Raw genomic sequence first — 24,814 nt, 5'->3', positions numbered from 1 at the left:
CCCTGTCAGGTTTACTTCATCATGTTACACTGGGCCCACAAGCCATTTCTAAAAGCCTTCAGAAACGTGGCTTGAGCAAACAAGTGAACAGACCAATTACATCCGACACAAAACTTCAGCATCTTAAGTTATCATCAAAGAGAATCTTTATTTCAGAAGAGAGATGGAAAAAGGTAGTGTCAGACATTCCAAACATTAGCACACCCCGTCCAAAGATAAAATCTCTGACTTGGCTTCTTGGGTAGTTGGTCTCATTTGAGGAATTTAAGGAGCGTCTAGCAAAAGACTCAAAAACTAACAGCAACAAATTTAAGTACATCAGAAGCAGGAAGCCTGCCAAACAACTAGTGGAGCCACTGGACTAAAGGAGCACTCAAGGAAGACAAGGGCATTGTGGAGAATCTAAATTCGTTCTTTGCATTGGTCTTCATTGCAGAGGATGTGAGGGACATTCCCACACTTGAACCATTTTTAGGTGACAAATCTGAGGATCTGTCCCAGCCTAGGATGTCAGTAGAGGAGGTTCTGGAACAAACTGATAAACTAAACAGTAGTAATTCAGCAGGACCAGATGGTATTCCCCCAAGAGTTCTCAAGAAACTTAAACATGAAGTTGCAGAACTACTAAGTGCGGTGTGTAACCTATCACTTAAATCAACGTCTGTACCAGATGACTGGAGGATGGCTAATGTGACACCAGTTTTTAAGAGGCTCCAGAGGTGATTCTGGTAGTTACAGTCTGGTAAGACTAACTTATAGTAAAGAACAGAATTATCAGACACATAGATTATCATGATTTGTTGGGAAAGAGTCAACACAGCTTTTATAAAGGGAAATTATGCCTCCCTAATCTATTAGAATTCTTTGAGGGGGTCAACAAACATGTGGACAAGGGTGATCTGATAAAAAGACAGGAAACAAAGGGTAGGAATAAATAGTTAATTTTCAGAATAATAATAATTAATGGAGATATCCCATCTCCTAGAACTGGAAGGGACCTTGAAAGGTCATCGAGTCCAGCCCCCTGCCTTCACTAGCAGGACCAAGTACTGATTTTGCCCCAGATCCCCAAGTGGCCCCCTCAAGGATTGAACTCACAACCCTGGGTTTAGTAGGCCAATGCTCAAACCACTGAGCTATCCCTCCCCCCCAAGGGGGAGGTAAATAGCAGGGTCCCCCAGAGATCTATACTGGGACCAGTGCTGTTCAGCATATTCATAAATGATCTGGAAAAGGGGGTAAACAGTGAGGTGGAAAAGTTTGCAGAGGATACAAAATTATTCAAGATAGTTAAGTCCAAAGCAGATTGCCAAGAGTTACAAAGCGATCTCACAAAACTGGGTGACTGGGCAGCAAAATGGCAGATGAAATTCAAAGTTGATAAATGCAAAGTAATGCACATTGGAAAACATAATTCCAACTATACTATGCTTCAAATGATTCATTCCCTTTGAAGCATCTAGCATTGACCAGTGTAGGAAGACAGGATATTGGGCTAAATGGATCATTGGTCTGGCCCATTATGGCCATTTTTATGATACCCAGTATAATTCTTGCTTCACTTCCAGTCAGCAATTGCAACAAATCAGTATAGAAAGATCTTGGTCCAGATCCAGTACTAGAATCTCCTGGTGAATTTGTTCTTAATATTATTTAACAGCTACATGGTATCCCATCCAGAGAAGCTGATCATCAGTACAAGTACCATATTCTGTGTAGGGGGAACACATCTGAACTCCTTTATGATTTGGGGAGAGGAAGGGAAATGTGACCCAAGGAGGAGACATTGAGTATAACCTGTCCCATGCTATGGACCATCAAGTTTACCCCTCCATTTCCAGCAGATGATTTTTCAGAAACACTGTGTGTATAACTGCTAAGAAGACAGACAGCAGAGAGGGGAGCCCAGTCCCTCAGCCCCAAGGCATTGGTGCTTGAAAGACTTTCTTAGCACTGCAGCCTCAGGGTTTGTCTACACAGGAAGTTATACAGATAAAATTACACCAGTATTGTTATATCACTGTACTTTATTCTGGTATAACTCCCCATGTGGACATTCTTATTTTGGTGTAAGAGTGCCTTTTTCTGATTTAGCTTATGTTGCTTTGAAAGAGTTAAGTTAAACTGAAAAAAGGCACTCATACTGGAATAAGAGTGTCCACACAGGGCATTATACTGGTATAACTATAGAGTTTTAAATTCACACCCTACCTTATACTAGTATAACTTCCCACATATTCCCTTGACCAGTACTGTCCCTCTTTATCATTCCTGTCCTAAAATCATTATCAAATGGTGGTTGGGGCTGCAAGAGAATTAAGCCTAAGGCACCATAGTCTGCTGAAAGTATTAAAGTGGGGTAGGACACAGGACCTGGACCTGTCCATAAAGAAAGACCTGAGGTTTTTTTATATATTAATATATGTGAAGTCTATTGTGTGAATTCTAACTTTACTTTAGTTGTGATTCTCAGGAGTCCTGGTTTGGTACCATTGGAAAAGATGTTCTGTAAAAATTTAAACAGACTGTGGCACAGTTGTTTGGGAAAAACTATGATGAGTGCAAATTATAGAATCATAGAAATATAGGGGTAGAAGGACTTCAAAGGGTCATCTTATCCATTCCCCCTGCACTGAGGCAGGATCAAGTATATTTAGACCATCCCTGACAGGTGTTTGTCTAACCTGTTCTTAAAAACCTCCAATGATAGCGATTCCACAACTTCCTTTGGAAGCCTAGTCCAGTGCTTACCTGTACTACTTATTAGAAAGTTTTTCCTAATATTTCACCTAAATTTCTGTCAGTGCAGAGACTGCAACTCTTGTCCTATCTTCTTGCAACTTCTTGTCTGATCTTCAGTGAACATGGAGAACAATTGATCACCATTCTCTTTACAGCAGCCCATAACATATTTGAAGACTCTTATCAGGTCCCCTTAGTCTTCTTTTCTCAAGACTAAGCATGCCCAGTTTTTTTAACCTTTCCTCATAGGTCTGATTTTCTAAATCTTTTATCATGTTTGTTGCCCTCCTCTGGAGTCTTTCCAATTTGTCCACAACTTTCTTGAAGTGTGCTGTTCAGAACTGGTTACACTCCTCCAGCTGAGGCCTCACCAGTGCCAAGCAGAGCTGGGGGACTGTTACAACCATAGTTACAGAAGTAATGGTCTCTGTTCAGGTTGAGGCATATTTTAGGACTACTAAGAACTTGTTTTCACTAAGGGGAGATCGACATTGCTGAAGACCCACTAAATCAATGGCAGAGCGCTCTCCAGTTGACCCTGGTACTCCAGCTCTCCGAGAAGAGTAAGGGAAGTCGACTGGAGAGTGTCTTCCATCGACGCAGCACGGTGAAGACACTGTAGTAAGTTGACCTAAGCTATGTTGACTCCAGCTACGTTATTCACGTAGCTGGAGTAGCATAACTTAGGTCGACTTACCCCGGTCATTTCACTTACTTCATGTATGCTTTGTTCCATTTGTTTTTTCACTGTGGAAGGCCAGTATATAGGAACATTGAAAGGAATCGACCCTTCGTTCTGGGTAAGTTTTTCCCCATTCTTACAGTCCTTAAAAATATCATCACTCATCCACTTACTGGGATGGCAGAATGCATTGGCTTCTCTTTCTTCACTACTGCGCAGAAACTGAAGTAGATAGCTCCCACAAATATAATGGAGACTAGCGTGTAAATTCCCCACACTGATGGAAGACCAGACCTTCATGGTCCACGTTGAGTTTTGGTGAAAAGATGTTTTTTGAGACTATCAATAGTAGACTGGTGGAAATTTTGCCAGAATAATGGGTATGCTTTCCTCTAAGTGAAATCATATCATTACTGGTGTACACTAATCTCCATGACTTTGGTGTTCTTTCTTTCCATTTAATGTGTATTTAGGGCTAATTAATAACTTCCTCGCTGGCATTTTTCAAACATTAAGGGCCAAATTCTGAAATGATTTATTGTATAAGAAGGTATCAGGGAGTCCTAAAATGGTGGTGTGTGTACTGAGAGGGGGTGGAGAGAGAGGTAGAAGATTATATAAATTATACAAGTTTAGATTAGTCTCAGATTTTGTCTCCAAGAGTCCATATTTATCATCAAGGAAAAATATTTTTAAAACTTTAATTGTGATGGAACACAGCTCCAGCATGATATTTTGTAAACATGTCACTCCTTTCCCAAAGCCAGCTTCATTTTCTCTGGTTGGTTTCATAATGTTCACAGCTGTGGTTCAGAGCCCTTCTTGATTGCCACAGGAGCGGTTTAACAGCTGGTTGCAGCCAATTTTATTTCGTTTACCTCTCCCGCTGTAGTTTAGCCAACGTTATCTCTAGAAGACAAGTCACTCTGATCTTTGCCAATATGAAGTTAACAAAAAAACAAATGTTATGTTAAGGGTTAGAACAGGGGTAGGCAGCCTATGGCATGCGTGCTGATTTTCAGTGGCACTCACACTGCCCGGGTCCTGGCCATTGGTCCGGGGGGCTCTGCATTTTAATTTAATTTTAAATGAAGCTTCTTAAACATTTTAAAAACCTTATTTACTTTACATACAACAATAGTTTAGTTGTTAGAAAGAGACCTTCTAAAAACATTTAAATGTATTACTGGCACGCAAAACCTTAAATCAGAGTGAATAAATGAGGACTCGGCACACCACTTCTGAAAAGTTGCCGACCCCTGGGTTAGAACAAGTAGTAATCTGAAAATGACCTCTTCCTTCAAGGCTTAGCCCAGAGACTTCCAAACTGCTCTGAGGAGCACTTGCTGTTTGTCTGAGGAAAGGGCTGGGTGTGCTATGCTAAATCTCCATGTTTCTAGCAGATGGAAATAGAACATGTAGGAAGGGCAGATACAATGAAGAGCAAGAGTAGGAGGCATGATTACCTCCTCCCCCATCCCCTATTAATACTTCTTAAATATTCTTTTGTGTAAGTAAATGCTATAGGGTGGCTTTCTCCAAAACTCCCATTGACTTCAATAGTAGCAACATTAGGCTAACATTTATCGCTTATGAAAATCCCACCTGTAGTTGCCATAGATAGGGGATTGTCCAAAAGACTGTTACAATGTAGTCTACGCTATGAAAAAGTTTGAGAACCCCTGGCACTCCAGACCGTGGATGCATACTCGATGTAGATAGGCTGTATTTGGAACGTGTGTCAAATCAAGCAGTCTTTCCTATCGAGGATCCCCAGGTAGTATATCTGGCAGATTCAAAAAAAATCTTGTTTCATTTTAACACTTCAGGCAGCAGCCAATCATTTAAAACTTTTGCTGGTATTATAATGGTATTAGTTCAAACCCCTACAACAAGCTGTGTATATATGGTCAAATTCAACTTTTTTCCCACTTCGCTTTTTTTGGTATATATTCCAAGCAATAAATTATATATAGCTTCAAGAATTGTGTGTGTGTGTGTATATATGTGTATACATATATTTATATATATGTTCTTTTTACGTTTTAGACCTGGAATGGCCAGTCAACAAGCAGAAGTTCAGAGTTTGAAACTAGATAATGATTCGGTTATAGAAGGAATAAGTGACCAGGTACTGGTGGCTGTTGTGCTCAGTTTCACTTTCATTGCTGCTCTGGTGTATATGCTTTTAAGGTGAGACAATGTTGATAGGAATTGATCAATACATGCATTCCAACATTACTGTGAAGTTTTAACTTTTTCTATTAAATTGAGTAGTTGCATTAAGGTGCAAAGTAATTATGGTTCCATGCTGTTGAAATAAATTGTTGACATCCCAGTCTAGATATCTTGTTATTTAATTGAAGATTGCTTGACACACACTGATGTTTAGTCCATAACCATAATGAAATGACAAGTTTTCCAGGGATGATGCCAAACTCTTTTCCGGATCTTCAGCTGGTCAAACTGAATATGGTCCAACATTCCCTGAGAATAGAAATTACTAAATTCATGGCCTGCATAGCTAATATCACAATCACTTGCTATTATGGAGATGTTAATAGTGACTCTGTAGTTAAGGTTGCAGTTACACTTCTGTTCTAAATCCTAGTTTTAATTCCCTTAAACTTTTGAATGGATTGACTGATTTGTTTGTAAGTAGTTGGTTTATAAATATGTTTCAAATACTATAGGATAGGAGGAGATTTTTTTGAAAAAAAGTATCTATAGGTTTAGGATTAAAGAATTTTATGTGCCGGGTAATCAAAATGTATCTGGATTTTCAAAATTGCTCTATTCAAAGTAATGAAGTTGTTATTGATTCTTCAGCAAATTAATTGTCTACGCTTCAGATTGCATGCGATTATGCAGGTTTGTAGACATTTGAACATAGCAGATATTTCACAGCCAGGGAAATGTAGGAGAAGAATTTTAAATAAACTTCATCGTGCACTGGATTTCCATCATTGAATTCTGCATGAAAATATGTGCATGCTGGCAAGGGAAGCTGTCCGAGGGGCCGAGCTAGAGGTAGGGACACCTATGGAGCATGCCTTAGAGGAACCTGGAAGAACTAAGGGAGTAGACTAGATGGTGGGGCTTAGAAGCAGTTCTGCAGTTCAGAAGTAGCACATGGGGCAGAACAGGCACTCTACAGTCTCCTGTATCAAAGGAATTCTAGAAGATGGGTGCATTTTAGCTCTGTGTCCCTCCTGCAAAGGTTAGCTCTTGCTCCTCAGACCCCTGAAAGACTCTCTCTTGTCTTCATCCTATGTCTCCTCAGTTTCCTTTTTCCTAGTTCCTCTGGCCTCTTCTGTGACTTGCCCTATTTAAGTTTTTAGTTTTATAAATTAAATGTATAAACCTATAAATACGGCTTCTGTTTGGGGAATTTTTTTAATTTCATTTTTCAGGGTTTATTTTTAGCAATTTTTGAGTTTTATGTAGCTGTCCCAAATTGGGAGGGGAGGGGGGTTTTCTGGGATTTGTCTTTATGTATACTGTAATGAGTAATGTATATTGCAGTATATACATTACTCATTGCAGTAGTATATACTGTAATTAGTATTATTTTTGTAATATTCCTTAGTGCACTTTCACATAGTACTGTTTCAAACAGCACTACATTAAAGCGCACTAGGGAATATTTAGTGTGCACCAGCAGGGTCTACATGGACCAATTCATGTGCGGCTCATTAGTGTGATTTAAAAGTCTCACCCCCGTGGTCCTCATTACTGCTTCATTGGGGATAAGCCCTTAGAGACAAGTATCTATTTCCTGTATTTACTGGATAAACACCATTTTTATTTATTTTTTGTGTGTTTACTGGGTGTTTTTTCAGTGTTTATTGGTTAAAACCTAAAATCAGAAGTCCTACATATAAACAAATATTTAAATGTTTAACACCTAAAAGGTTTATATTTAATAAATTAAACATTTTGATAAGTTTAATTTGGAAATGTTTTTAACTTTAAAAAGGAAGGTAATAGAAGTATGGAGGAGGAAAGAAGAACGGAAGCATAAGGAGGCATGCATAGAATAAGGGGTTTTGATGAGCAATATTGGAGCAGGCAGAGTTTTCTTGGAGTTGGAGCTTCAGGGATACATGGCTACGATGAGGGTTGCTGATGGCCTGGGTAAGGGAGCTAGTCAGCTTGATACCTTGTACAGAGCAAAGGGCTACGTACAGAACGCACACACTGGATCTGCCTTCATGTCCTAAATGGTTATTTGCTGGAGAAGCAAACTGGATTGAAACATAGAGCAATTCAGTGCTTCTGTGCTTAAGGTTGTCTTTAAGACAGCATAACTCTTTAAAGGGTGAATCATAGAACTGGAAGGGACTCCTGGCAAGACTAAGTATTATCTAGACCATCCCAGACAGGTGTTTATCCAACCTGCTCTTAAAAATCTCCAATGATCGAGATTCCACAACCTCCCTAGGCAATTTATTCCAGTGCTTAACCACCCTGACAGGAAGTTTTTCCTAATGTCCAGCCTAAACCTTCCTTCCTGCAATTTAAGCCCATTGTTTCTTGTCCTATCCTCAGAGGTTACATAAGAAAAACAATTTTTCTCCCTCCTCCTTGTAACAACCTTTTATGTATTTGAAAACTGCTATCATGTCCCCTCTCAGTCTTCTCTTTTCCAGACTAAACAAACCCAGTTTTTTCAATCTTCCCTCATAGGTCATGTTTTCTAGACCTTTAATCATTTTTGTTGCTCTTCTCTGGACTTTCTCCAATTTGTCTACATCTTTCCTGAAATGTGGCACCCAGAACTGGACACAATACTCCAGTTGAGGCCTAATCAGCGTGGAGTAGAGTGGAAGAATTACTTCTCGTGTCTTGCTTACAACACTCCTGCTAATACATCCCAGAATGATGGTGGGTTTTTTTTTTTTTGCAACAGCATTACACTGTTGACTTATATTTGGCTTGTGGTCCACTCTGACCCCCAGATCCCTTTCCGAAGTACTCCTTCCTAGGCAGTCTTTTCCCATTTTTTATATGTGCAACTGGTTGTTCCTTCCTAAGTGGAGTACTTTGCATTTGTCCTTATTGAATTTCCTCCTATTTACTTCAGACCATTTCTCCAGATTGTCCAGATCATTTTGAATTTTAATCCTATCCTCCAAAGCACTTGCAACCCCTCCCAGCTTGGTATTGTCCGCAAACTTTGTAAGTGTACTCTCTATACCATTATCTAAATCATTGATGAAGATATTGAACAGAACTGGACCCAGAACTAATCCCTGCGGGATCCCACTCATTATGCCATTCCAGCATGACTGTGAACCACTGATAACTACTCTCTGGGAACGGTTTTCCAACCAGTTATGCACCCTCCTCATAGTAGCTCCATCTAGGTTGCATTGCCTTAGTTTGTTTATGAGACGGTCATGTGAGACAGTATCAAAAGCCTTACTAAAGTTAAGTTATACCATATCTGCCACTTCCCCCCATCCACAAGGCTTGTTACCCTGTCAAAGAAAGCTATAAGGTTGATTTGACACGATTTGACACCATTTGTTCTTCACAAATCCATGCTGATTATTACTTATCTTATTATTTTCTAGATGTTTGCAAATTGATGGCTTCATTATTTGCTCCATTATCTTTCCGGATACAGAAGTTAAGCTTATTTCCTTATTGTCCTTATTTCCTTTTTTATAGATAGGCACTATATTTCCCCTTTTCTGGTTTTCTGGAATCTCTCCTGTCTTCCATGACTTTTCAAAGATAATTGCTAATGGCTCAAATATCTCCTCAGTCAGCTCCTTGAGTATTCTAGGATGCATTTCATTAAGCAGCATCCTTGGCTGATTCAGCTCCTGAGCTTGAAGGATAGTAGGCACCCTGACTCCCTTACCCAGACTCCAGCATTGTCCCCACCTAAATCTGTAAACCTCTTGGGTACCACTCTCCTTATCCACCAAACACTGGAGGAGAGGAGGAGCATGAGCCTCATATTCTTTCACGTGTGTCTCAACACCATACCCCTCCATGTTGCCATACCCTGCATCTGTTCCCCTCCCCACAGTCTCCTTCTCATCCATACCTCTGTCTCCTGCACCTATCCAGTTTTAGAGATTTTATTTTAAAATATTTAAAACTGGGTACGGGCATGTGGCAAGTATAGAATGGGAAAGAGGAGACTGGGAAGCTTGGAGTGGGGTTCATGACTGTTAAAGAGGGGTGCCAGGGAAGAACAGCAGACACTAGGAAGCAGTACAGGATGGGGAGCAACAGTGTGTTTGAGTGGGGCCTTGAGAGCAGAAATGGAATGTGAAGTGGAATGTGAAGGGGAGGGTCTATTGAACTTGAGGGACGTGGTGATTTTCCCCTTTTTATTAAAGAAAAACAAATCACAGTTCAGAATCAATGCATGAATTCAAAGTCTGAGTTGTTGAAGAAGAAGCTATTAACAGTAAAAGATAAAAAAATTAAAATCTTCCAAGAGTTGCAGCTATTTAATTCCATCATTATAATGACACTTTTGTTAAGTCAGTTTGCCTTTATAAGTAACTAAATCTTGACAAATTAGTCAGCTTGCAGCCATCCTCTCTAAAAGCTGAGAGTTAGTTGTCACAATAGACAGAGCTGAGATGGTGAAATCTTAGCTCATCTAACAAGTTAAAAGGAGCCGAACAATCTGGAATATTATATCAGAAACTACCTAATTGTCCCTCATGGCTTATCTAACCTGCTTTCCAGTATCTTCGTTATCTAGTCATTGCGTACATCGGTGTTTCCAAAAGAGGTGAAACCTACAAGGAGGCTTACTTTTTAACAGGGGAGATTACAGTGTTACCATATAGGTAAATTAGATTCCGTATGAGCATTGTCTCATTTTCATTGGAGGAAGTGTATGTTGAATGAAGCAGGAGCTCTTACCTCATTTAGACCACACTTCATTTTGTGAGTCATGACATTTGGTGGTGGCTACTGAATCATTCCAGGTTATGGGGATTTTTTTTAAACAAATAAAACAAGGTTAAAGCTGTTGTGTGGTGAAGCACTCAAAATTCAAGAAATTTCAAAGTAAAGATTGCACATCTAATCTTCACTCTGCTTCCTTGTATGCATACATTATAACAGGCTTTAATTACATAGTCACATATCATTTCTTGTCTATTCCAATATAATAGACATGATTTTTCCTGTCCTCTTATAAGGCATGCTGTGAACAAAGCAGGCTCCTCAGGAGCTCTGGATGTATTTTCTGTGGACATTGCACAGTGAATGTCCTTTTTCTCATTCACTGAGAACCTTGTGTAAAAGGGACAATAGGCTATATATGTATATCTAATGTTGTAAAACAGTACATTATTGTGTATTGCCAAGCATGCAAGTACTCTGCAAGCCATTTTCATTTATTTCTGAAAGAATACGTAAGCTGTTAAATGCTAAAAACTACACTACTAAGATGCTAAAATTGCAAAGTCAGGTATGCAAAACTGCAAAAGTTCATAGAGCCATTGGGGAAATGTCCACTTTAAAGAAATATAAATAAAAATTAGAGTTCCAGAATGAGTATTTCCTGGGAAAAAATTTGGGCGTATAATTATGTTGTAAACAATTCATAGATTTCAAGCCCAGAAGGCACCATTGTGATCGTCTAGTCTGATCTCCTGTGTAACACAGGCCATAGAACTTCCTCAAAATAATTCCTACAGCATATATTTAGGAAAAACAGCCAATCTTGATTTAAAAATGGTCAATGATGGAGAATCCACCACAACCCTTAATAAATTGATTGAATGGTTAATTACCCTCGCTGTTAAAAATGTATGCCTTATTTCCAGTCTGAATTTGTCTAGCTTCAACTTCCAGCTATTGGTTCTCTGCTGGATTGAAGAGTCCGTTATTAAATATTTGTTCCCCATGTAGATATTAATAGATTGTAATCATGTCACCCTCAACCTTCTCTTTGTTAACCTAATAAGACCTCGCTCTTTGAGTGTATCACGATAAGGCAGGTTCTCTAATCCTTTAATCATTCTCTTGGCTCTTCTGTGAATCTTCTCCAATTTATCAACATCCTTCTTGAATTGTTGGCATCAGAACTGGACACAGTATTACAGCAGCAGTCACACCAGTAACAAATATAGAGGTAAAGTAATCTCTACTCCCACTTAAGGTTGCCCTGTTTATATGTCCCAGAACATGTTAGCTCTTTTGTCAAGAGTCACACTGGGAGCTCCTATTTAGCTACATAATCATGCCAGATTCAATTATTTTGATAATTTATTTCAAAATACCTGTCAGCAAGTATGTCTGTAACAATACAGAGACACACACAAATTCCCCCAGGAGTAGAGAGTTAAAGAAACCTCTCTGACAACCCAGTTCCTGTTTCTCTTTCCCTTCCCCCCTGCCCCCTCCAGAGCCCAGCCGGGGAGCCAGACACCCAGAAAACCTCTTTCCCAGAGCCCAACCGCAGGGGCTCCCCAGCCCAGATACCTGCATCCCATCCTCCCCCAGAGCCCAGCCGGGGGCCAGACACCCACAACCCCTCCTCCCCAGAGCCCAGCTGTGGGACACCCCTTTGCCCAGACACTTGCTCCCTCCCTGCGAGAGCCCAGGGATCCAAAGGGAGAAACAGCCTGATGCTCGGTCCCAGGCTTGCAGGAAGTTTCCTGCGCCGCCCTCTCCTTCCCTCAAGGTACGCTGGGAACTGCAGCTGCCGGGAACCCTCCAGCTCCCCCTCCTCTCACCGACAGTGTCTTCTACGTGCAAGTTAGGTTCTGCTGAGTCCAGTGGCCCCTAATGGCGGCTAGCAGCTAACCCCATTTCTGTGTGGGAAAGGTAATTCTGCACACACAATGGTAATTTCTGCAAGATTCTGCATTGCGCAGTGGTGCAGAATTCCCCAGGAGTATCATAGGACAATAGTCCTGTCCCTTCCAGCCCATTGTGCGGGGAGAACAGCAGTTCTGCCAGACCCCTCGGCAGGGTGACGGTGCACTAAGGTGTCAGAGATGGAGTAGCTCTTTGTTAGGCTCAGCTAAAAATCTTAGCAGATTCCCATGTAGCATGCTCACTAGCAATATTTCAGTTGCTTAGATTTTAGTTTGCTTTAATTTTTCATCTTTTTCCAAAACCAAGCAAAGGCACTACTAAAATGGGAAATGTGTGTTGTTTTTCAACATGGCCAAACTTTAAAAAAACACACACACACACACACACACACACACCGAATTTTGCTCAAACTTTCAAAAAAAAATTCACCTTTGAGTAAACACCAAACACTGCAGTTTCATCCCAAAAGGTAAATGTTTTAGAAAATACAGAGCAAATGAAAACGAACTCATAATGGAACTTCTTTGCAACTTCAACAATACTCAATATAATACTGAAAATTCTGTTATCTCTTGTAGAAGATTTTTAGCTGAGCTTAATGACACCACATTGATACAGAAAGATTTCCATGTGGCCTGCTCAAGTCTGGGAAAAAGTGATGAATGTTTATCTCCTCCCATTTCTCATCAGTCCTCAATGCAGCCCTTTCTTCTGATTCTCCTTTTAAGTACTGTATATACTCAAGCATAAGCTGGTTCGTTTTTAAGCCGACCCCTCCAAGATGGATAAGTAAAAATGGAAAATTTGTATAACCCGTTCATAAGCCGACCCTATAATTCAGAGGTCAGCAAACTTTGGCTCCCGGGCCATCAATATAAGCTGCCGGTGGGCCGAGATGGTTTGTTTACCTCGAGCGTCCGCAGGCACGGAGGTAAACCTAAGTAAACAAAGTGTCCCGGCGCGCCAGCTGCTTACCCTGACAGGCCGGGACAGCAAATGGTGGGGAAATTTTTTGTGGGGGAGAAGCTGGGAATCAGGGGAGTAACCCCTGTGACCACCCCCCACATGACCCCACCCCTAGCCCGGGTCCCCCACATTCTCCCCATCCCATCCCTTCCCACCTTATCTGGGGAGGGGCAGGGGAGGATGTCTCTGGCAGTGCGGCCTCAGGCTGGGCAGTGCGGCCTCAGCCTGCTCCGACAGGCTGACCGGGTGGCGTGGCCACAGCATGTTCCAGCGGGCCAGGCCTGGCGGCACGGCCGCAGCGTGCTCCGGCGGGCCGGGCAGTGCAGCCACAGCCTGCTCTAGGGGACGGGGCCAAGCGAAGGAAAAAACAATTGTCATAATTGTTTCCAGCAACAAAGGACTTACCAATGGAAAGAAAAAAATATTATAACTCTTATTTCTGAGTTAACTAACATATATTTACAAGTAACTTGATTTTTTACACAATAATGATTTTGTTTTCATTTATTAAAACTGATAATTTTCAGCCAAAGCTGTTCTTGATGATTGGTCATAAGAAGGGTGTTTTCCTTTGATGAAACGTCACAGTGCCACATGGCTTAGAATATCAGTAAAACCTTTTGAAACATATCGATCATGCAGTTTCCTTAATTACGCTGGAATTTTCTTAAAAATCCATTAGACTGAGAGTGAATGATTTTTTCCCCCTCAGTTTCAAGTTTTATTTTTTAAATCACTTTGTTTTAAAACTTTGTTTTTCTGTGTTCTGACAGTCATTGTTCTTTCACTTTTTTCCCCTCTCACAGAAATGAGCACCAGAACATTCATCCAGACAACCAAGAGCTAGTGAGGGCACTTCGGCAGCAGCTTCAAACAGACCAGGTACCGTACTAGATGTTGGAAATGTCCATCCGTGTAATAATGTGTGGTGTAGATCTGTTGCTCCTTTACTGCTAAAGTTTAAAAAAATTCGGAAACAGGTCATTCTAGAAAAAGAAAATGTGTTCATGTCCATTGCATAAACTCCATTCGCTGCAGATAGACTTATCAAAACTAACTTCAGCTATTGGTGAAGTGACAAATTTCTTGTATGGATATCATGATAACCCCTTACAATTTTAGGTCATAGATCAATTTGAAAGGGCCTGTCAGATCTATCCCCCTGTTTCTCAAACTGGAATCCATAATCTCTTTCAGAAGAGCCTTAAAGAAGCACAGGCAGGACCGGCTCTAGGCACCAGCAAAGCAAGCACGTGCTTAGGGCGGCACAATTCCAGGGGCAGCTTTCTGGCCATTCTTTTTTTGCTTGCTTGCTTGGGCAGTTACGCTCTCGGAGCTTGGGGCGACAAAAAACCTAGAGCCGGCCCTGAGAACAGGACAGTTCCAAGTTTCCCCACAAGGGAACGTAAGTTAGATTACAGGTGCATGCTCCCTGCACAGTAACATAGAGCCTGGCAGTAGGGGTTCAGGAAGTCAAATGTGGAGTCCAATTTGCAGCTATGGAGCAGGGACCAGAAGCATTTAGACTAACAAGCTAAGCTTCCTAGAAAATAGTACAGCAGCCAAGGCCCAGTGAGCTGGGGTGATGAGCCACTCAGGCCAGCTAAAGGCATTGGCCCCTTCCCTGGCACATATGGGAACAGGAGAGTCTAGACTGGGATGCCTGTGACAGAACCATGGAAGGAATCCAAGGATTAGCCAATTCCAAAATGCTAGAATTGTTAAACTTCAAAGTTAACTATCCACCATCTGAGCTTGCATGAAGAGGTACATAGGCTGCTTCTACAATAGGGCCCGGGCCAAAATTTCTTCTTCTAGCTAACGCTGATGCATTGCCTCTTGCCTAGTATAGACAGGCTTTTGTGAGTAGTGAATTGGAAGCTAGTTTTTTTGAGCATCACTCACACTTCAGTGCACCTAAACTAAAGGGTTCTGTTTGTTAAATATAGGATCACAAGGTTTTATTTTCATTGTCCTTAATTAGATTGAAGTGTATGCTATATAGAACAGATGGAAGAAAATAATGTGCTTGTTACACAAGCACCTGCTTACTGAATTAATTTTTCTATTTAAATATTATTCTATTCCTGCTCTTATTTAGTTTTAAGTTTGAGTCATCTGTGTCTGACTTCTAGCAAGTAGAGAATATATTCTGGGTTTTTTAAAACTCAAGTGGTCTTCTAAATTGAAGTTAATTCCTGAACAATTTGAGTCTCTTTTTTGTCCCAACAGGATGCATCTGCTGGTGATAGACATCGTTTCTATACTGACATGTCCTGTCCAGTCTGTTTACAGCAGGCTACGTTTCCCATTGAAACAAACTGTGGACATCTTTTCTGTGGTAAGTAGAAATGATCAGCAGAGAAAATTAAAAATTCTGACATTTAAACTATCATTATCACCACTAGTTTATTGAGTTAACATCCCATTGAGATGATCAGGGCAGATCACACCTCTCTGAGGACAGAACCTCCCCTTCCTTCCTCATTTCAAAGCTCCTGACCCAAAGGTGCTGCCCCTGCAGTTCCTGTTGGCCACGGTTCCCAGCCAGTGGGAGCTGCGGAGCCAGTGCGTAGGGAGGGGGAGAGTGCGGCGCCCCCATGGCTGCCCCTGCACCTAGGAGCTGGAGGAACATGTTTCAGCTTCCCTGGAGCTGGGTAGGGAGCCTGCCAACTGGACTTTTAACGGGACTGACCGGAGCCACCAGGGGCCCTTTTCAATTGGGTGTTCCGGTCAAAAACTGGACATCTGGCAACCCTATGTGAAATTTTTCACAGCCCTGAGCAACGTATCAAGGTCAACCTAAGTTTTAAGTGTAGACCAGCCCTTAGTCCACAGCAAGCTGGGGAGTTAATTTACCCCTCATTAGTGTGTCACATACTGTCCGTCTGGTCACTACTGCCATGCCCTAACAGTTCCCTCGTCTAATGCACACTGATCGACCCCTGTTTCAAAGCAAGGTAGATCAGCAACGCTAGGCAATTGTTAGTGCGCAGCTGCAGCGGCCAGACAGGTACTTAGTGTGCAGCACACTAGTACAGGGTAGATTTACACTTCAGCTTGCTGCAGACTTAGTGTCCATGTAGACAAGCCCTAAGGCTTGGTTTTGAGTAGAAGTAGTCGAGTTTAAGTACATTATTCCAGCTGTGCTCTTATCAGAGCCACGTAGGGCTTGGCTACACCTAAAACGTAGGTCGATCTAGCTACCTTGTTCATGGCTGTGAAAAATGTCATGCTCTGTGCAATGTAGTGAGGTCGCAACCTGGCTGTCAACCTAGCTACCGCCTCTCGAAGAGATGGATTCATTACAGTGACAGCCCCTTCCGTTGCTGTAGTGTCTATGCTACAGCAGCACAGCTTGTAGACATACCCATAGAGAGGGGCTACTGCCATCCTCCTGTGTACCTTGAGGCCTTTGCGTACATATACGTATATAGCACAGACATATTACACTTTTCCTCCTTAGCACGTTGCAAACTCGTGCCTGATTTGTCAGGGATCTTGTTTAGTTATGGAGAGGCAGAAGGAAAGAGGCAGTGGGGAAGGGTAACCCAAATGAATATACTCATACGTGGTGCTCCAAAAGTTAATGAAAATTACTCTTCCGATGACTCAGTTCTGAAGAATATTTGTAAACTGAGGTTCTTGGGTAACAGTGTAGTGCATGAAGTTGTCTTGTTTACCTTAGTTTATTAAAAACCTTCTAGAAAGAGATTGTGATTGAGATTTTATTTGACATGCTTTAGAAGTAAAAGTTTATTGTCACTCACCATCTCTTCTAAATAGCCTCAGAACCTATGGATTCTTCTTCAAGTAGCATCCCTATGGGTGCTCTGCCATAGGTGTGTTAGCCCCCCCCTGAGCCTTTGATCAGAGATTTCTCATAGCTGTGTCTATTCGGCCTGTGCATGCGTGCTAGTCACCTTGTGCCTTGTTATATAGCACTGCACAGGCGAACTGCCCTCAGTTCCTTCTCAACCGCCTCAGCCTGAGACGGAGCTCTGGCAGTTGTCCCCGTTGAGGTTCCTCAACTTTGTCTTCATTTCTTATTCTAGTAGCTATTTGTAGTAGTTCTTAGCGATAGTGTAATTAGTTAGTAAGTAGTAGTAGCTTTAGCTTCCTAGTCAAAAAAATATATTCTTATATATATTTAGATAGATATTGGTTAGTAGATAAGGTAGTTCTTGTGCACTGGGAGCTTATGCCTGGTTCTCCCGGTTTCAGACATGGTCTGTTGTGCCGGGAGGCAATCCCAGTAAGCGACGGGCACTACTGCTGCATCTGTTGCCTAGTGGTATTACTCATCACCCAGAAGTGGAAGTTCTGTCTGGCACTGAAATTCAGAGCCAGAAAAAACAAAGAGAGAAAACTTGGTCTCCTCATAACGGAGAGCTCTCTATGCCCAACTTCTGACCCAGGCCCAGGGGACCCCCAGTCCGCCAGTCTCCCAGCAATTCTATTGCCTCCTCTCTGTCTGAGCCACACTCCTCCAGGGCATCTAAGAGGAAGACGCAAGACCCATCTCATAAGTCCTCCAAGGACCATGCCTGAGGCTCACCAGGTAAAAAGCTGAGGTCGTTGGTGTCTTCAGCCACTTCACCACCACCTGCTCTCTAGTCACGTACCCACGAGGCTTCTGGTTCCTCAGGGCACCACTAGACCAAAAGACAGAAAAGCCTTGGGCCCGGAGAAATCATTGGTACCATTAGCATACCGAGGTGGCAAGAAGAGCTCTTCCTCTGCTTCATTGGAACCGAAGAAGCCCATTCGGGCTCCAACCACACTTCTCTCGGAGTGCCTGAGACCCATGGTACTGTCAGCAGCCTCAGCCACCATCACCTCAGTGCAGATTACAGGCTTGGTACCGACAGCATGCTTGGTGCTGCAGGACTTCCATTTTCCCCAAAACCTGGCTGCATCTGAGATGCTCGATTCTCTGTTGCTCGGCTCCTATGTTCTTTTGGTACCGAGGACATCGAGATTGCCTGAAGTTCGCCCGATACTGACCGTTTCACCTCAAATTTCTTCAGGCACTCCACCATTCCAGGGTGGGTTTGAGGATGAGGATTCTGATAAAGACCTTGCCTTGGTGTCCCAAATATCAGTTCAGGGCTCTCTCCAGAGGTCTCTGATGAGCCTATAACCACTTGTGGCACAAGATTGCAAGCACCATCTTTCTGGTATGAGCACCCATGGGTGCCTTCTATGCCTTATGCACCACCTCCTTGGCCACATTGGGACCCTTGGGCAGCCTATCGTCAACAATATTCCAAGACATCAAGCACCACCCGTTGCAGAGAGGCAGCCTGCATTGCCTGCTCCCGCTAGGAGACCTGATCCTCAAGAAGAAGCCTTCGAGGAGCAGGAAGCTAGAGCCGATGATGAAGTCTCTCCTATGGCCAACATCTCCTCTTCATGTCCAGATGAAGCGCTCATTCGTCGTCCTCCTTCCTTGGCGGATAATTTTAAGCAGTTCCAGGATCTGGTCAAGAGAATTGCTGACTCCTTGCAATTAACTCGAGGAAGTTAAAGAACCTCATCATACGCTGCTTGTTATCCTTCGTTCGCCCTCATCTGCCCACATAGCTTTGCCTGTCAACGAAGCCCTTCTGTATCAGCTGCTCCTTTTCGGCCTGTCATCTGCCCTGACTTCTGAGGTTATAGATCTCTTCAAGTTGGGCCTGCAATTGAACGTTCAAAAATCCATTTTGACCACTGTGCAAAACTTAGAATTCATAGGAAGCTTATCTTGATTCAGTAGCAGCAAGAGCCTACATTCCTCTGGATAGGTTTGTGGCCCTTTCCAAAAAAGCCAGTACAATTCAACTAAGCACCCATACTGATCAAGCCCCCTGATCAGGAACTGTTTTCAGTTGTTAGGGCACATGGCAGCCAGTACAGTAACTCCCCATTTAATGTCCTCTCGCTTAACATTGTTTCGATCTTGCGTCCCTGCTCAGTTACAGAACATGCTCCATTTAAAGTTGTGCAATGCTTCGCTATAACATCGTTTGGCTGCCAGCTTTGTCCACAGCCAGCAGCCCCCTATCAGCTCCCCTATGTGTCCCCGTCCCCCCCCAGCGCCTCCGCCCACCGGCAGATCCTGCGGATCAGCGCCCTCCCCCTCGTCCCCCCGCCTCCTGCCCGCAGCAATCAGCTGGCTTGCGGCGTTCAGGAGGCAGGGGAGAGAGGGGGAGCCTGCGCCCTGTGTCCTCGCTCCTCCCCCCTCCCTCCTGAACGCTGCAAGCCAGCTGATTGCCGTGGGCAGGAGGCAGGGGAGGGAGCGGGGAGGAGCGAGGATGCGGTGTGCGGAGTAAAGGGGGAAGAGGGGGGGAAGAAGAGGCGGTTAAGGGTGGGGGTTTGGGGGAAGGGGTGGCGTGGGTGGGCCGAGGGTTGAGCCCCCCGCCCCTGGTGCTTCCAGAGTAGGGGAAGCTGCTGCTGCTGCGCAACGTGCTTCTCCTAGTCTACAGCACCTTCAGCCTCCTTGCCTGCCTCATTGTCTGCAGTGCCAGTGGGCTGTGCCTGTGTGGGGTAAGGCGGGGACACCTCCCAACTATAGTACTATACTGTATGGCAAAAAAAAAAAAAAAATCCCTGGAATCTAACCCCCCCATTTACATTCATTCTTATGGGGAAATTGGATTCACTTAACATCGTTTCACTTAAAGTCGCATTTTTCAGGAACATAACTACAACGTTAAGTGAGGAGTTACTGTACCTTTGTCAGAGACCACGCAAGATTCCGAATGCATTGCCATCGGGTGGCTGAGGACTGTTTATTCACCAAACCGACACAGTTTAAACCTGCATCTTTCCATGCCCACCTGCATAAAACAATCCCTCAACTTTGGTGGAAAGACCATCACAACATGTGCGCAGAAGTCCAATTTGCACATTCTCCCCCAGCGGTTGTCAAAGACACCTCTTTGCTGTGGTGGGGAGCACATCTAGATCCAGGTCAAGTAGACGTCGAAAGTCAACACGTCAACATCCTGGAACTCAGAGCGGTTAGATACTCCAGTCTCCAGGTTTTGCCACTAATCAGGCAATCACATAATCACCGCAAGGATGCAGGATTTGTTTGGACTACATATCATGCATATTTTATATCGGCAAGGAGGCACAAGATCCCACTGCATCAAGGCTGTCAAGCTTTGGAATTGGTGCATACACAACCAGGTCTTCATCACAGACCAAGGATTCAGCATGTGACCCTGGATGTATTCAGCAGGCACTTCTTCCAAGACAACAAGTGGGAAATAGGCTACAGCATATTATACCACATATTCTGTCAGTGGGGCACCTCTCAGATAGACTTTTTTCGCCACAGTTTTGTGCTCAGTTTTGCTCAAGAGGCAAACTGGGTCACAGATCTCTGGAGGTATTTTTCACCTTCATTGATCGTTGAATCTCTTGTACGCATTCTCACCAATTCCGCTAGTTCTCCTCAAAGTAAAAAAAAAAAAAAAAAGACAAAACCGGAGTCACCCTAATAGTTCCAACCTGTCCCAGACGAACATGTTTTCCTTGCCTGATACAGCTGGCCATTGGATCTCCGATCACTCTCCATGCTGTTCCTCATCTCCTCTCCCAGGAAGGCAGGATGATCATTTACCCCAATCTTGCAGTCCTTCATCTCAAAGCGTGGTTGGCCGATGGTTCATGGGACTAGAGACAACCTGCTCAGAGGAAGTAAAAAGAATTCTATAACACAGCAGGAAACAGTCTACCTGCTACACATACTTTCAAAAATGGACAAGATTTCTTTCTTGGTGTGACCATAGACATATTCCACCAATGACCTCATCGCTGCCAGATTTATTGGACTACATCCTAACACTAAAAAGTTTGGGACTATTGCTGAGCTCCATTAGAGCCCATCTGGTGGCCATCATGGCTTTCCACTCTCCAATACAGGGTTATTCCATTTTTCCCCATCCCATGACAGCGAGGTTCATCCGGGGACTAGGAAATCTCTATCTGCCAGTCAAACACCCTACTCCTGTTTGGGACCTCCACCTGGTCCTTAAATACCTCGCAAGACCACTGTTTGAACTGATGGCTACCTGCTCACAGCTCCATTTATCAAGGAAAGTGGTATTCCTGAAAGCCATCACATCAGCGCAACGGGTTTGGGAAATAGGGGTCCTTATGGCATTCCCCCCCTTTCACAGTATTTTTTAAGGACAAGGTCATGCTGTGACCTCATCCAAAATTTTTACCTTAAGTTTCTTCCAAGTTCCATATTAACCAATCCATTCACCTGCCAGTTTTCCACCCTGAATCTCACCTAGATAATCAAGAAGCATTGTTGCACACCCTTGATGTCAGGCCTTCTGTCTGGTTAGGACTAAACCCTTCAGAAAGACCCTCAAATTGTTTGTCTCACTTGCAGATAGATCAAAACAGTCTGCAGTTTGTAGTCAAAGACTTTCTAAGTAGCTATCTGGCTGCAGTAATTCTTGCTACAAATCTTGTAATCATAGAATCATAATATCAGGGTTGGAAGGGACCGCAGGAGGTCATCTAGTCCAACCCCCTGCTCAAAGCAGGACCAATTCCCAACTAAATCATCCCAGCCAGGGCTTTGTCAAGCCTGACCTTAAAAACCTCTAAGGAACACTTTGAACATAGGTACTCACTCAAGGTCCATTTCCATCTCTGCAGCATTCCTCAAAAACGTGTCCATTATTGAAATATGTAATGCTGCTACTTGGGTGTCTATACATATATTTGCCGAACACTACACAGTAACTTACAACTCTGCTTCTAATACTGTTTGGCTCAGCTGTACTTTCTTCTGTGCTAAATTTGACTCTGAAGCCCCCCGCCCAACGCTGCCTTAGAGGGAACTGCTTGGTAGTCACCTAGAGTGGAGCACCCATAGGGACACTATTGGAAGAAGAAAAAATGATTATTCTCAGTGTGCAGTAACTGAGGTTCTTCAAGATTTGTATCCCTACAAGTGCTCCAGTACCAGCCCTCCTTCCCCTCTACTTTGGAGTTCTCTGCTGTGGAGCTTGGTGGTAGAGAAGGAACTGAGGGCAGTTCACCCACCCAGTGCTATATAACAATGGCACAGGGCACGGGCTGAGTAGCACACATGCACGGGCCAAACAGACACTGCTATGAGAAATCTCTGATCAAAGGCACAGGGGGCGCTAGCGCACCTCCAGTGGACCACCATAGGGGGACACGCCTCGAAGAACCACAGTTACTATACATGTTGAGTAACCATTTCTAAAGTATCCTTAACTTGAGCTGAAGAGAAAAACTTTTTTTTGTGTAGAATAACACTATTAAAAACAAATAACTTTATGTATAACTTCTTGAGAAAGTGTCTGGTAATAGTAGCCGTGTTAGTCTGTATCAGCAAAAACAACGACAATCAGTGTCTAAAATTACATTCTAAAGTATTTTTTTCTGTGCTACCAGGTTTGAAATCAAAATTTCCACTCCTCTGCAAATATATTTGACTCTGTATCCTTAAAGTTTCTAAACTTGGGAAAAACAGAATTAACTGAAAACATTTTTTAAAATAAAATTGGAGGAGCTGAGGTGGCAGTTTTGTAAACACTTGTAAAAAAAAAAAAAAAAAAATAGCAAAACTCTGGTTGGTGTCCTCATCAAGGACACCATGTTTACACTGAAATATTGAAATCTTGAAGAACTGTGCTAAAACTTGCAACGTTCACATCCTTGGCTTACTTGAGGCATCTGTAGGGGTAAAAGTATGTAATTTTATTTTGTTACATTATGTTTATCATTTTGATTTCCCCTCCTTCAGATTCCCAACGTTTGAGATTCTCAAACAGGGATTCTTTATCTGACTTCATCTAGTATCCATGGGGCTATCGTAACTTATACATTATCTGTTCATGGAGAAAAGTTAGTTGGAGCAGACTTGGAAAAGATTAAAAGGATTCAAATTTTTTCAGAGACCTGAAAACCTATGCAATTTCAGAGCTTGAAACATTAGGGTTTTTTTACAAACTGAAATTATATTTCTTGTAGTTTTCCCAGCTAAACTTTACCTTGGTAAAGGCTTTTAAAACTAATCATTTTCCAATTACAATGATGCAGAAGCTTTTTGACTTCTCAATTAATATATATGGGATGGATTGATTTAAGTCAATGTAATTTAAATCACCCAGTTTAATCATAATTCGAACCAGTAAGCTGAAAACCTTTATTTAAATAATCTATACTAATTGTGTTCTGCATTTGTACTTTTTAGTTATTTTCCTAAAGAAAAGTTGATTTTTATTAGTTGTTAGCTATTAAAACTTGTGAGGTAACTCCCTTCTCTTCATGTGTCAGTATAACAATGCCTGCATCTGTAATTTTCACTCCATGCATCTGAAGAAGCGGGTTTTTTACCCATGAAAGCTTATGCCCAAATAAATCTGTTAGTCTTTAAGGTGCCACTGGACTCCTTGTTGTTTTTGTGGATACAGACTAACACGGCTACCCCCGATATTAAAACATGTTGATTTTCAGTTAACCATAGCCTTTACACTAAGGCCTTGTCTACACTGCCACTTTACAGCGGTGAAACTTTCTCGCTCAGGGGTGTGAAAAAACACCACCCTGAGCGATGCAAGTTTCAGCGCTGTAAAGTGGCAGTGTAGACAGTGCACTAGCACTGGGAGCTACTCCCCTCGTGGAAGTGGGTATTTTACAGTGCCGGGAGCAGCGCGACTACACAGCCACGTTAAAGCACTGCCATGGCTTCCGGGAGCTTCTGGTCCCCGACCCTGCTCCCCGGCCTGAGCACTGGAGCGGAGCTCAAGGGCTGGCTTAAAACAGCTGGCGGGCCGGCAGTTCGCCCACCCCGGCTTAGCCGTGACTTCCACAGTTCTGTGGTTTTACTTTCTTCAAAAAGTGGCAGCAAACATGTACTGCTTAATATTATTTTTATGTTTATTTTAAATGATTTTTAAAAGTTTGGAGTTGTCAATTTCAAATTTAATTTTAAACAGGTTTATTTTTAAAATATAAACTCAATTTTTTTTATTTGTTTGTCCACCCTGCTATCGAAGTTAATGTTGAAATTGAATTGGATCAGAATTTATTAATTGAATTTGGATAAATTTGGTTTTAGTATCTGAACTTAATATTATATAAAAACAACCAGTTATGCCTGAAGTACTTGAGCCTAATATTTTAATATAATATTACTGTTTTTCTTGCTGAAATAATTGTTTTAAATCAAAAACGTCTAAAAATCTAAAATTTAAATCATTACAGCTTTTGATATTTACCTCCATTAGGTGCCTGCATTATTGCATACTGGAGGTATGGCTCGTGGCTGGGTGCCATCCATTGCCCAATCTGCAGACAAACGGTAACACTTTGTATCATCAAAGATCCAATAGTTCTGATTCCAAATTTAGGCCTGGAAACACGCACTCTCATGCTTACCTCTAAAAATAAGTAAGAGATGGCAGAGAGGGAAAGTATGAATGGTAAGACTCTATAAAGGGAAGGGGAGGGATATAGGCAGGCAAGTGAGGGACAGAAGAACTGGTGGTGGGGAGTGTGGAGGGAGAATGTGAGTGGGACAAGAGTCTTAGTGGGGAAGTGAGAGGGAGACCAGGAGGAAGAGAAAGAGAGAGA

At 42.6% G+C, this 24,814-nt stretch overlaps 1 protein-coding gene across 1 annotated transcript in view; it reads left to right on the top strand.

Annotated features, from left to right (window-relative positions):
• The window catches only part of RNF170 (ring finger protein 170), a 46,622-nt gene that overhangs the window by 14,524 nt on the left and 7,284 nt on the right, over positions 1-24,814 (top strand). The window contains exons 3-6 of the mRNA XM_065406711.1: positions 5,474-5,617; positions 14,002-14,077; positions 15,428-15,536; positions 24,469-24,542. Coding sequence (XP_065262783.1) covers positions 5,481-5,617; positions 14,002-14,077; positions 15,428-15,536; positions 24,469-24,542 — 396 coding nt within the window. The 5' untranslated portion in view covers positions 5,474-5,480. The remainder of the gene's footprint in view (positions 1-5,473; positions 5,618-14,001; positions 14,078-15,427; positions 15,537-24,468; positions 24,543-24,814) is intronic.

This window comes from Emys orbicularis, chromosome 6, assembly GCF_028017835.1.
Source record: "Emys orbicularis isolate rEmyOrb1 chromosome 6, rEmyOrb1.hap1, whole genome shotgun sequence".
NCBI classification, from domain to species: domain Eukaryota; kingdom Metazoa; phylum Chordata; order Testudines; family Emydidae; genus Emys; species Emys orbicularis.
The sequence above is the reverse complement of the archived record's forward strand: the minus strand, read 5'-3'. Positions and strand labels throughout refer to the sequence as shown.